The following is a 13,907-nucleotide window of genomic DNA, read 5'->3' as shown; positions in this document are numbered from 1 at the left end:
CCACTGGCCACCAGGGCTACTGTGGGCTGTCTTCTGGCCAGCCCTGCCACCTACGCAGCTGGATACACACTTACCCACCTTCCTCCTTACCCATCCTCTCCAGCCCCACACACTCAGGCATGGGAGATGTTAGGGAAGACAATCATCACCCTGAATAAAGGGCTAGCAACCTTCCTGCCAGGTGTTGGCATTTTTCAACCACAGATCTCTGTGTGAGGAGGTGTTTTTGAATTAGGAGACCCCCAAAGGTGGGGTATCTCTGCCTGAGGTAGTTCCCATTAAGTTTCCATTTTTCACAGATATTTCCCTTCTGCTTTTACACTGGACACTATTAACCTGTGATTTATGAATTCCCTGAAATTAAAAAAAAAAGTTGTGTGTGTGTGTGTGTTTTAATGTTTTTCTAGTCAAAGTTAAATAGCTTTCATTCATTTCTCAGTGGTCAATGATCCCCACCCTACCCCCCTCCATCATGAAGAAGCACAGGTCCCAAACCTACAAATTCTTTAAAGTCTCCAAGTTTCATTATGCTTATAAGGCACCAGAGACTCAACAGTGGGGCCTAGGGGGGTTCAGGATTTATTTTTAGGTTCGCGAGGGTTAGGTGAATGTAAACTGGAAAATCCCTATGAAATGTGTACTTCCTGCAAAAGAACTTCCTTGATTTTTTTCACTGATTTCATTTTCAGGTTAACATTCTTTGCAACTATTTATTGGTACTTCCCTAGATCTACAAAAGACAGTTTCATAGTCATCAATTCAGAATCAAAGAAAACTTCAAAATTTTTATTTAAAAACAAAACAAAACTAGAGTGTTTGCTGCTGACTCAGGCGGCAGCGGCTGCAGCAATCCCACGTCTCCACTCTCCCTTAGAGACCTGTCCTTTCCCAGGAAGGCAGAGAAGTGGAGGGCTCAGAAGAGGGACTTGGGTGCAGAGAAACAGAATGAAGCAAAACACTTGTCCCTCACTGTAGGAGTTGGACAGATGACTTAGCCTCATAAGGCATCAGTTTCCTCATCTCTGAAATGGGGAAGGTCACGTCCGCATCTTGGGCATCTCACGAGGACTCACTTGTGCCGGTCCCTATATTGAGTGCTTTGCCTGTGGCGTCTCAATACAGGCGCCTTCCATCCTTAGCATCTTCAGAGAAAATGACGTGACTTCACAGTGGAATTCATGAGATACCCCTTCCATTTGACCTCTTAGCCTGAGTTCCTTTGAGTCAATATGTATATATATGTCTCTCTACATTCTTTTAATTGTTCGCTACTACTCTCTCCACCTGTTTTACCCTTTTTACTTCCATAACTGATTAATTACCAAATAATTTAAGAAAATATTAGAAGTGAAATTTGGGAAAGAGACCTCTTCCTCATTTTAAGATGTGTGGCTTCTGTATGGTCATGGTGCATCGTGGTCTAAGATTGTCACTGTCAGAATTCATGCTGTGCTGGGCTGCTTTTCTGCAAGTGACTCAACCTTCCCTGGAATGTCACATTTCAGAATGCTTATGCTCCTAGAAATGGTTGGACATCACACTCAAGTTTAAGAATAACTTTTCTTGGGGCACCTGACTGGCTCAGTCAGTGGAGCGTGCAACTCTTGATCTCGGGGTTGTGGGTTCAAGCCCCATGTTGGATATAGAGATTACTTTAAAAAAAATAAAATCTTTAAAAAAAAAAGGAATAACTTTTCTTTTTGCCTTACAAAAAAGCCTTGAAGAATTGAAAGTGGCCTATAGGTTTATACTGTAATGTTTTATTTGCCTCCCAAATAAGTTGACAATATATTACTTTTACACCGCTTTTATTGTTTGGGAAAGACTTATTGTTTGCAGAGAGCTGTCACATACAATAACTTATTCAATGTAACAAACCTGAGGAGAGATTGTATCAGTCTTGAACCTTTTAGTTTTCAAGTGACAGGAAGGCCAACTCGAAATGGCTTAGCAAAAAAAGGAAGGTTTTTGGCTCATGTGCCTGAAAAGTCCAGACTTCAGGTATGGCTTGCTGATCAGAGGCACAAAGAATATCATCAGGACTGTTTCTCCCATCTTCTGGCTCTGTCTTCCACAGTGTTGGCTTCATTCTTAGCCAGTATGTGGTGGTTGGCTCTGGTACCTGCAGGTCCATGGGAATAGAGAGCAGGGTTCTTCCCAGGGCTCCTTCAGCTCATGTATGTCTTTGAGGTTCATGAATCCAGTACTTTGCTTGGCCTGGATGGGATCACAGGCCCACCTCTGGAGCCTGGTGTGGAGACAGGGCCTCCTGAAAATGCATGGACATTGGATGGGGACTAGAGACAAAATCTGAATATTGTTTCCAGAAAATGAATGCATGTCCACTGTAGAGATATTATTATCATTCCTCTTTTCTAGACAAGGAAACTGATGTTCAGGGAGGTAGCTTGTCCAGATCTTACTTCAGAGAAGAAACTGAGAGGGGGTTAGACCCAAGGACTTCCGACTTAGCATCCTGTACTCTTTCTACAACTCCCATCTTTGACTGTGATGGCAGAGGAACCACTGGGCACAGTGGAAAGAGCACTGCACAGAGGGCCAAGCCTTCTCGACACACTTCTGCCCCTAGCTAAATGTGTGGGCTTAGACACTTAGTCTCTTGGGTCTCATTCTTCTTGTCTGTCAAATAGGGACGATACCTGCCTGCCAAATAACTCAGTAGATGTAGGGGAAAGGACTTTAATCGTGTAAGTTCTTTAAAAATGCAAAGCATCCTTGCCTTCTCAAAATCTATTTATGTTCTCTGTAGGTACCAGGTTTTCTTTTACAGGAATGTCAAGAAAATGTGCTTAGAACTTCCCACTTTCTAAAGTGTGCTTCACACACCTTATTGCACTTAAATTTCCCAAACAGTCCTGAAGGACAGATGAGAAACCCACCATCGGGGAGTTGAGAGATGGGCCCTGGGACAAGCAACCAATGAATGCCAGACGTTGGCTTCCATCCCTGCTCGCTGTGCTCCCTGCCTCATCCCAGGAGGGCTAACCTGTTTTGATCAACTCTGGGTATATGTGATCATGAAGAATTCAGACACAGTAACATTTTGAATGTGACCTAAGACTGTGTATTCTTTTTTTAATTTTTTTTTAAATGCTTATTTATTTTTGAGAGAGAGAGACAGTGTGAGCAGGGGAAGGGCAGAGAGAGAGGGGGATACAGAATCCAAAACACGTTCCAGGCTCTGAGCTGTCAGCACAGAGCCCATTGCAGGGCTCAAACCCACGGAAGGACCTTGAGATCATGACCTGAGCCAACGTCGGACGCCCAACCAACTGAGCCACCCAGACGCCCTTTAAGACTGGGTGTATTCTAATATTTTATTATGAGTTACCTGCTTTAAAAAAAATTTTTTTAATGTTTGTTTAGTTTTTGAGAGAGAGAGAGAGCATGAGCAGTGAAGGGGCAGAGAGAGACGGAGACACAGAATCCAAAGCAGGCTCCAGGCTCCAAGCTGTCAGCACAGAGCCCACCATGGAGCTCGAACTCACGAGCTGTGAGATCATGACCTGAGCCGAAGTCGGACACTCAATCAACTGAGCCACCCAGGCGCCCCAAGTTACCTGCTTTTAAAATATCCTGGTTGAGTTATTAATTATTTTCATTTAGCGGTGAATAAAATAACATCAGAGGAAACTCATGTACATAACCATAAGAAAAGAGGTCTCAAGAGATAAATGACTGAAAGCACCACATTACCGTGTTAAGTACTGCTGTAAGAAAGACCTTAATGGCTCTGAAAAGTTTCTTTTCCTGCCTTCTCCCTTTATTGCCTTCATATCCAGCAGGGTGTTCTGTAGTCCTAGAAACAAGATTTTGGTGGGAGAGCTCCTGTCTGTCATCCCTTCTAACCGTGGCTGTGAGGGGTGCTGGGAACACCACACTGGGGGCCACACTGGACTGCTGTACACCCACAGGGCTCTTTGACCTGCAGTCAGGTATCATGTCCCCAGGGACCTTCCCCTACAGTTCCAACCTAGATTAATACTGATGTCCCAGGGCCTCAGGGCTGGTGCTTGAAAGCTGAAGCAAGGTTTTCCTGACAGAAGCCCCATTTATCAGGTGAGAAGGGGCATTGCCATCTGTGCTGTTTGTTCATGTTGAATGAGGTTCCTGGAGTGTGGGAGCAGCAGTGTTACTTGCCTCATCAAGCTCTTCTGAGGTGACATTGATGCGTATATGCAGAGCTTCTGAAACACCCAGCTGAAACTTGGCACACGGTAGCTCATCACATCCTCCAAATATGCCCAGAATCGTCAGCAACGCACCCTCCATTAACCAACCCCCCAATCCAGGCATTACCCCATTTCAGCATTCCCCCTTACTGCAGAGCCCTTCTAAAGTGCCCAGCCCTGCATGGCCCGGTACTATAGCCACTGGCCACATCTGGACATTGAGCATTAGAAATGTGGCGAGTCAGAAATGGTGTCCTGTAAATGTCAGATGCATACCAGGTTCCAGACTTAGTATAAAAATATAAAATGCCTCAATATTTTTATATTACATGCTGTAATAATAACATATATTGAGCAAAATAGTATATATTATTGAAATCTAATTTTACCAGTTTTCTTTTTACCTTTTTAGTGGTCCATAGAAACTTCAAAGTCACCTACAGACCGTTACATTCCTACTGGAGACTTCCGGTTTCTACTGTGTCTCCACTTCGCTATTGAACCCATCCATCCCAAATAGTCTTGGGCCCTAGCACTTCACCAAAAACAGCCCTTGTCAAGTCACCTTCTATTGCTTAATTGTCAGTCCTAACCGCTCGGCATATTTGTGGAAGTGCTGTCGCTTTCAGTGAAGCACTTTATTCTCTTGCCTCCAGGGACATCATGTTACCTTGATTTTTCTGTTTCTTCACTGATGATTCCCTCATGGACTCCTTTCCTTAATCCTCCTCCTCATCTTCTTTTTTCTTATCCAAACTCACTCCCCAGTGGACTTCATCCTCACTGAAGACTTTATGTACCATCTTCATGGACTTCCCAGCTTTGTGTCTGCAGCCCAGACTTCTCTCTTCCTGAACCGGTATCTTAACTTCCTGCTCAGCATCTCTGTTTGGATACCCAAGAGGACTGTTCAAGTTTACATTATCTAAAATTGATTTCTTGGTTCCACATCCCCAAGCCTGCCCCTCCCCCAGTACTTCCTGTGTTGGTAAAGGCTAATTTCCTTCACCCACTTATTTAAACCACAAATCTTGGAGTCATTCTTGACTTTTCTTCTGACTAACTATATACAGTCCGTTGACATATTCTGTTGGGTCTTCCTTCAAATTATATTTCCAGTCTAACCATTTCTTACCATCACCAGCCTCCTGAAAGACCCCCTCCTCTCTGAGTGGACTTTTGTAGTAGTCTAATCACTGATCTCTCTGAGCCCATCTGCCCCTCAGCTGCTCCCAGAGTGATCCTTTTAAAATGCCAAGTCCATTTTCTTCCTAGAAACTTCCAATGGCACATCATCTTCCTTAGAATAAAATGTGTCATCCTTACAAAAGCCATATATGATTTGACCCTCTCACACACCACCACCAATGCACACACACACACACACACACACACACACACACACACACACACCAGTTACCTGCCCTCTACCCCCTTTCTCTGGTTTACTGCCCTGTTTCTCCTCTCCCTCCAAGCATGCTCTGTCTTCCTTGGTGTTCATGCTTCTCCCTTCTTATGCACCCTATGTTCACGTGGCTCATCCTCCACTCATCTCCGGGTAAAGCTCACCTTCTTACCTTCCCTCACCAACGTGCCTAATAAAGACTTTGGAGGTTTGTATTCCCTCATAACATCATAACCTTTTGACATATCATATGTGTATTTGTTTCTTGTCTTCCCCATGGAATGGAGGCTCTGTGAGAGCAGGGATGTTTTCTGTGAGTCCACATAGTTTTCCACAAGGGCCTCAAAACAGTGTTGGATACAGAGTTCAGTGTTGTCTGATTGGATGGTTCTGCCAGACTCTGCTCAGTTACCACGTCCATCCATGCCCCTGTAGAGTGGGCATCAGAATCGCTTGGGAGATTGCCTAAAATGCATATATGCCTTGACTCCAGCCCGTGGAGATCCAAATGCAGTAGATTCTGGGGTAGAACCCTGAACATTTTTTGACAAGCTTCCCAGGTAATTTTGATGCCTGAGGTAATTGGACCAGACTGCCAAGCACTGCCTCAGTGTACCACTTTTCATTTGTTTATCTGCTGCTCTGCTCTGTTGAGAATTATTTCATGTGTGTCAGCAGTGTTTGAATCACCTGGGAACCTAAATATAGATCCTATAGCCCCACCCTAGATCTGGTAAATCAGAACTTCCAGGGGTGGGTCTTGGGAATCTATATTTTTTGAAAAGCTCCCTTGGTGCCAGTCTTCCCAATAGCCTTTGGGAGCCTCAGCTGTGTTTTACAGACTCCTTGAGGAGGTTATAAACTCAAGAGCAGGTGTTTCTTACATCTTTTTAGGCCAACTTCTCTCCTCATCCCTCATTAATCCAACAGTGTTCTATTCAGAAGTGATATTCAGTAAGTCACTATGGAGTGAACACTTTGGTTTATCCACAATTTCAATTTGCCTTTGTAACTTGTATATCAACCAGTATTCCTGACTACATTTCAGTCCAGCCCATTCTCTGATTAGAGGCAGGAAACATATCTTAGCTGCCTTGCTAATTCTGGTAGGGACTCTCTTTGCAGTCTTTTTTGTCCAGAAATTTAAAATGTGTTTCCCAGGTCAGACCAGACAGCACTGAGGTAACATCACCCATTTTCATACTTAAACACTCACCTGTTCAACCTTCCTTTTGGGCCTGTACTGGAGCGCACGTGCTTTGGCTGTCCTCAACCTCAGGGTGCATCCAGTAGACTGCAGAGCATCCCTGGGGATGGCAACAAGACCCGACCTCTTGCTCTGGAAGCCTGCCTGGGCTGCTTAGTCTCTTGAGGAAAAGTATCCCCCTGCATTAGACTCCCTGTGGGGCCTATGGCCCTGTCCTACTTCTGTGTGGTTTTGTCCTGGTTTTTGTCCTAGATACCTCTTTACAGATGGAAAGTTTAAAACTAAAAGTGTTAACCAAAAATTAATAAATGGGTGGGGAGTGGATGGGGCAGCTGATAATATATGCAGAATTTTATTCCTTGGCTAGACTCAGAGCTAGCCTCTAGGTTAAGAAGAATCACTGATGAAGGCCCAAAGAAAGCCCCTTGGTTAACCTATTTCTTAAATATCCAAGTCCCCACAGAGTGTGTACTCTGGACTTTGGATGGCCAACTAGTAACCTTTTTTAATATATTGACTTTGTGTGTATTCTTTGCGGAAGATGTCAGGGTCATTATTCAAGACAGAATCTAAAAAGGAGTCGTGTCATTTAGGTAAGCCCAAGAAGCACTTCCCAGCACACACTGTCTGTACCTTAGAATTTTGCCTCTGGATAAGCCACAATTGCATTTTGATGCCAGATGTGAGAAGCCATTAGTAATCAGGACAACTCCCTTGGGAAATTTTGTTCCCAGTCCCTGTTCCAGAGGATCACTGTTTCCTCTGGAATATTTGTTTGAGGGGCTCCGCAGGCTGCGATTTAGTGACAAAGGGGAATGAATTGACCTTAGAAAAATAAGAATGAAAGATTTCTAATGAGGTCTGACAGTTCAAGGACTGAAGACTGAAGAAGGAGTCTAAGCTTTTTTTATTTTCCTGCCCACCCAGTCTTCATACAAATGTAAATATGCCTCCTTCAACAAATTGCCAAATGTGGTTTTAATTTGTAAGCAGGAGACCCTGACTTGCCTTTTTCTTTTCTTTCTCTCTCTCTCTTTTTTTTTTTTAAATGAAGTCACAGGTTTTGCACTTTTTGAACTGGACTTTTCCTTCTGTCACTGCATCGCATTTTCTGTTGTCCTTTTCCTTCCAAGGACATTTTCCCTATTGTTTGTGATCAGAGGAATTTGGGATGAGAGTCAATTGTCATGTCTCTTAAAGAAGTTTTTGAAGTTCCCATAGGAAATGCATAGTGCTTTTTAAACTTAGTTTAAAAAATAAATAAATAAAGGCAGAGATTGAATCTAGTGTGAGATTTGAAGTGTCACCATCGCAGCATCATACTTTATGTGGTCGACGCAGTATCCATTGTTGTTATTTATGACCCTGTCTGCCTTCCATTGTGGACTTCTTCAAGCCTTGGGGAATTTACATCATTCCTAATAGCAAAAGGCTTTCTGGTTCCCACAGAGTTGTTCAAAGCCTGACTCATGCTCCTTATGTTAATTGTTCAGCTCTGAAAATACAGCACTTACAGGGTGTGGTCGTAAGGGGAAAATCTACTGTACTTATAGGGCATGTTTAGAAGTGTTTCACACATAAATCTCAGTCTCTCTCCCTCTCTCTTCCTCTCCCTCTCATTTAACTTTACTGTAGCTCTGTCTGGTCAACTAGTGAGTCTTAGGGGGAGAAAGGGAGAAGCATCAAAATGCAGTATAGTCCAATAAAACCTATGGTATTCTGTTTACTAACTCTTAAAACTGATTTAGGTTATACCTGGATATGACTATAAGTGACATTGATCCAGGTCTGAAACCATAGGTGGGATTGGAAGGAGCTAAAGGTTCGTGCTCAGTGGTACCCTGTACCACTGATTGGGCAAAGGTCATAGCATCAGCCTGTGGGACATCCAGGTATACTGATGGCTGCCGTCTACCAGGCATTCTGGGACTGCCATTGTTAATTCCAATGTAAGTCTAAAGCAAGGGACCCACTGATAATTTCCCAAAATTCTTCCTTATTTCTACAGCATTTTACTGTGGAATTTGATGGAGAAGGATACTTAGTGTCACAGGAAATGAGAGAAGTTAACACCTTGTCTGGATTATCTACTTGCTTAACAAAAAGGAAATGATTCCAAAATTATGAAATAGGTCAATGTTGGCAAATTTTGGGAGTTTTTTTACATTTTATAAGTACTTTTTTTTTTAGCTTATTTCTTTATTTTGAGAGAGAGAGAGCAAGAGCAAGCATGCAGGAGGGACAGAAAAAGGGAGAGACAGAATCCCAAGCAGGCTCTGCACTTTTAGCAGAGCCCGACACAGGGCTCAAACTCATGAACTGTGAGATCACAGTTCTCAGATGAGCTGAGATCAAGAGCCAGACACTTAACCGATTGAACCACCCAGGTGCCCCGTTTTTATAGGTACATGTACTTCCATATGAAGCTTCCATGGGAACATATAAGAATAGATACACAGATAATCTATAAAATATGTAAAATTGTTGCAGTGCTTAGTTTAAGAAAAACTCCCAGTTTTTTAATAGCCAAGAATCACAAACTTCAATGTTCAAAGTATCCACTAAAACCTTAACTCTTTATGCAGCCTTGAGTATTGCAAAGGCCACATTCTGTATTTTTGTAAATAGAGAAAATGTGTGGAATTCTTAGGAATCAGGGTCCAGACCACTGTGCCAACAGATCTTAACCGTTGTCTGGAAGATCAGAGTTCACAAATATGCTGCTGCCCGGCCCTGCAGTTCTGGGCTTTGTCACAGTTTGGGCCACAGAGATATCAGATATTGGCTAAGGGGTGCCTCTGTGGCTCCGTCAGTGAAGCATTTGACTTTTGATCTCAGCTCAGGTCTTCATCTCTGGGTTGTGAGTTCAAGCCCCATGTTGGGCTCTGTGCTGTGCGCGGAGCCTACTTAAAAAAAAAAAAAAAAACGGTATTGGACAAGAGTTCCCAGATGGTCTGGAACCAGTGTCCTTTCTCTTACAGCCTTGTATGTTTGTGGTGTGTATTAACGTTATGAACTGTATTGGATAGGAGTCCAAGTAAGTGACAATTTACCAAAACGTTCTAGATTTTTTAAACGTAAAATAGCCTAACACTAAGCAGTTTCATCTGGTCTTCACAAAAATCTGTTCACTGGGGCATTCAAAGTATAACTGTTTTTTCTCACGTTCAGCTAATAGATTTCTGGTTGAACCTTTGTTATCTTTTGGAGTAGACAGAAGGAACTCTCCATGGAGCATCTGATTATCTTGCTGAGTGTGCCGAGAGTCCACTTCCTCCCAGTGCAAAGCGCAAGAGAAATGCTCTGAAAGAAATGTAGGTCCAACAAATTCTTCTTTTTCTCCTTTTTGACTGTCCGTGTGTATGGATACATGACATGAAACCTAGAATTCCACAAGAGTTTATGGAAACCAATCACAAAACCCCCTCTGGCACCTAATTTACCCTAAGTTCCATGCTTGCTCTTCTGCCTGCCTCCTGCTTTCTGGACAATGGGGAGCAAGTTCTTGCTTCACAGGTGTGTTGCAAGGACTAATTAATTACAAGCACTTTGAAGATGAAACACACCTGTTTGGTGGTGTGTTTCATACCACTTTCTGAGTGACTGTAGGTCGATCTAAAAAAATACATTCCTTTCCTAAAATGCAGGTTCTCATTCTAAGATAATTATGATAATCCTCACACCCCTGATCAGGAACAATAAGAACCTCTGTGTGTGTGTGTGTGTGTGTGTGTGTGTGTGTGTGTGTGTTTGTGTTTCCAGACTAAAGCTTAGCCAAAATAAATATTTCAGCTTCAGTGTTTTGAGTTTGGTTTGGTGGTTTAAGAAATTTCTTACTATTCACAAGCCTGCAAGTCTGTGTTGAAGTCAAATCTCTAGTTTCTCAATTTTCCCCCTGCAGTTGCTATCCTGTTCCTCAAAGTGAATTTTACAAAGTGAGTGAAGTTTACATTGTCTTTTATGTGTGCTGTAGAAAAAGTGTGTGTGTGTGTGTGTGTGCACATTCTTGCATACAAACACACACATATGCTATGCTTTGGATGTATCTGAGCATTTGCTTCTGGGGAAAAATGTCAACATATCAAATTTAGGCAATATTGACCCTTAACATCTGAAATGTATACTTGTCTTCCTTAGTTAAAATAGATCCATCATAACTCGAGTATAACTACAGTGACAACCTAGTGATCAATAAACAAAGCCTGTCCTCATATATCCTAATAACTAATCCTAGTGTGTCTGTTGCTTGATCCAGTCTGAATTTAAACATCTCACTCAGGGACTTTTCTGGATTTGCCTGGGAGGTAAGGGAGAAGGAAAGGTAGCCCAAGCTCCTTCTCCAGGGATAGGCAATGTGACAAGGGCAGCTTTACGTAAACAAAACAAAAAATCTTTCTTTGTTTTAGTGTGAGAAGAACTGAAACAAAAAGCAGCGTTGTGAGCAAATCACGGAGCAGCCGGGACATTGGGGGAACAGCTAGTGACCCAGTGATTGCAGAGATAGCGAGGAGGAGGGGTGACAGTCAGGCTTCAGCCAGTCCCCCATCAGAGTCCACAGAACAAGCAGAAGATAACATAAAGGCAGCTGAGAGCCACTGGGGGCTTCCTGTTCAAAAGCTGGAAAATGTTCATCAGACCCAGCCAGAAGACGCTAGCAGCCAGCAAAAACCTCATCATGGGGAGTGGTCAGAGACAGGGCTTCTAAGCAGGAGCCCCGTCTGTAGCTGTGAGTCAGCATCGCCAGGTCCAAAACAAAGTCCACAAGGGGCCAGAACACAACAGAAACGCAGGAACCTCGGCTCTGCGGAAGACGTCGACCACCACAAGAGAGTTTCTCTTGGAAGTGATCGATTAGTCCCAAGAGAAATAATAGGGGAAAAAAGCAAAGCTGTCAGGGTTTTGCCAACTTCAGAGCTGTCGGATCCGGGGTTACTTGTCAAACAAGGTTTGGCAAAAACGGCGTCTAATGAAGAGTTGCATGTTTTGGAAAATCTCTCCTCTGGACATCTTATGAAAAATAAGTTAGGGAAGGCACAGCAAACTGGCTCAGCCACAAACACTGAAAGATTATCTGCAATCCAGGGCAGTCCAACCAAGAAAAGAAAGAAGCATGAAAGAGGCCACTAACTTACTAAAGGGGATTGCAGAGATGTAGTTGGGTCTATAGTGGCTAAAGATGTGGAAAGAGAGGGGTCTGTGTAGATGCTGTGATTTTAAAGGAATTAGAATGATTATTTTGTACCGAAAATGTGTATCTGTGTTAGTGTTAGTTTTCAATGCATTCATCTTCAGCAGGCTATATGATTTTTCTAATAACGTTGCTACTTTCTCATACTTTATAACTGTCTTCAGAAAGTTATTTTAGTGAGAAATGGCCATTCACCTTGTCAAGGATGATCCCATTCTTGAAGGACCTGCCTGAAGAAACCAACCATGTGCTTTCTTGGCCCATCACTGTGCACACCGTATGATGGGCTATATGAAGACAGGGCCATAGTGCAATATCTAGGGGTACAATTTCTCCTCCTGTTCCTCAGCCTGAATTGAACAGAAGTGAAGGAACAGGCTAGCCGTCTTCAACATCTGGTTCTGGGCCCAGCATCACTGTCTAAAAATATGTTAGAAAGGCCCATCTTGGGCCCCACCCCAGGCCTACTGAATGAGAAACCCTGGGTGATTCTGAAACATGCTCAAGTTTGAGAACCACTGGACTAATTGGAGACTCCCTAGTGTTTCTTTCCTCAATACTAGCTACCATGGCCTCCAGCTCATCAGCTGGGGCCCATATGTGGACATGCACACCCTTGTGCTCCCTCAAACTTGTAAAACACCTGGGTTCAGCCTATGAGCAGCTCTGTTCCCAGGTTCTCTACAGCACGGTGGCCGCTGCACCCACAAAACTGTTAATTACCCTAAAATTACTAGAAGTTTATGGCTAATTTGACCTTGCATTAGAGGAAGAGAGTAGAGGGACAGGCTTGCTCTTGCTTGTAGCGCAGGCATGTCCCTGCCCCTGCACTTGCCCCCACCTCTGAGATTTTGGTTAGGTTCAGGAAGGATTCGAACCCAAGGGGAGCTCAGTGGCCAGAGTTTCCAGTTTCCCATTTGGAAGGCATCACAGGCAGTTTCAGTTTCAAAACAGGAGCCTTTCGTTTGCACTGTCACCCACTAATGTCTCCAGTGGGCTTGCTGAAATGTCAGAGTGAATCATAGCAATGACTTATTTTGGATGGACACCTACTAAAGATTTTGTTAACCCAGTTTCATTCTAAAATAGGGGAAAAAAACATATTCACAGGCCACCCATCAAATACATCTCTTTTTCTACTCAACATTGTGTGGTCCTTTGAAGTAGCACCTCCCTAGTAACAAGGAAAATCAAGTATATTCCCAAAGTGTTGGAGTTAGCAGAAAAATAACCCAGAAAAAGCCTAATGTAATAAAAGAATATGGAAACAGACACAGTGTTGGTGGTTTGTGCTTAAGACTAATTATGGTTACTCCTAGCTCATTCTGTGCTTCCCCATGTCTCCTTTCCCACTTGTGTTGTAGGGTATTACTCATTAAGAGGCAGCCATATTTCATGGCACCATCTTGGGTCATGAAGTTCAGTGTTGGTCACTATACTTGGCCATGAATGTAGATCCTATTCCTTTGATGTTCCCCACCTTGCCTGGAAACCTCTTCCCTTCATGTGATCCCAGCCTCATGACCTTCACTCACCGGGAATGTGGCCCCGTGCACTGGCGTCCTTTCCTCTTCCCATCCCTAGGTTTTTTTTCCTGCTCTTAGCTGATTCCAAGCAAAGCATTCTGTGGGAAAAGAGGGAACCCAACAGGATACTAACCACAGTGGAGCAGATTGTGCTCATCCAGTTGGGGTAGACTGCACAGGATGGAAACCTCAATCTCCATGGTCTGTGGGGGGCCCCTGCTGTTAGAGGGACAGCAATTCTAGGTGTGCTGTTCACTGAAGACAGGAGCACGGTGTGTCCTTGAATCTTCTTAAACAGAATTACCGGAACGGTTTCAACAGGGCACAAGTAATAACCCTGGTGACTGGCCAAGAAACAATAAGCTCCCTGGAAAAGAGTCTAGAATAA

The 13,907-nt window shown here is 43.4% G+C and overlaps 1 protein-coding gene across 1 annotated transcript in view; it reads left to right on the top strand.

Annotated features, from left to right (window-relative positions):
• The window catches only part of SLX4IP (SLX4 interacting protein), a 178,828-nt gene extending 165,563 nt beyond the window's left edge, over window positions 1–13,265 (top strand). The window contains exons 7-8 of the mRNA XM_086701680.1: window positions 10,019–10,119; window positions 11,212–13,265. Of these exons, the coding sequence (XP_086557806.1) occupies window positions 10,019–10,119; window positions 11,212–11,932 (822 nt within the window). The 3' untranslated portion in view covers window positions 11,933–13,265. The remainder of the gene's footprint in view (window positions 1–10,018; window positions 10,120–11,211) is intronic.
• The last annotated feature ends 642 nt before the right edge of the window (window positions 13,266–13,907 follow it).

This window comes from Puma concolor, chromosome A3 (assembly GCF_028749965.1).
Source record: "Puma concolor isolate L17-30 chromosome A3, mPumCon1.1.hap2, whole genome shotgun sequence".
Classification (NCBI taxonomy): Eukaryota; Metazoa; Chordata; class Mammalia; order Carnivora; family Felidae; genus Puma; species Puma concolor.
Note: the sequence above shows the minus strand (reverse complement) of the source record. Positions and strands in the feature narration are given on the sequence as shown.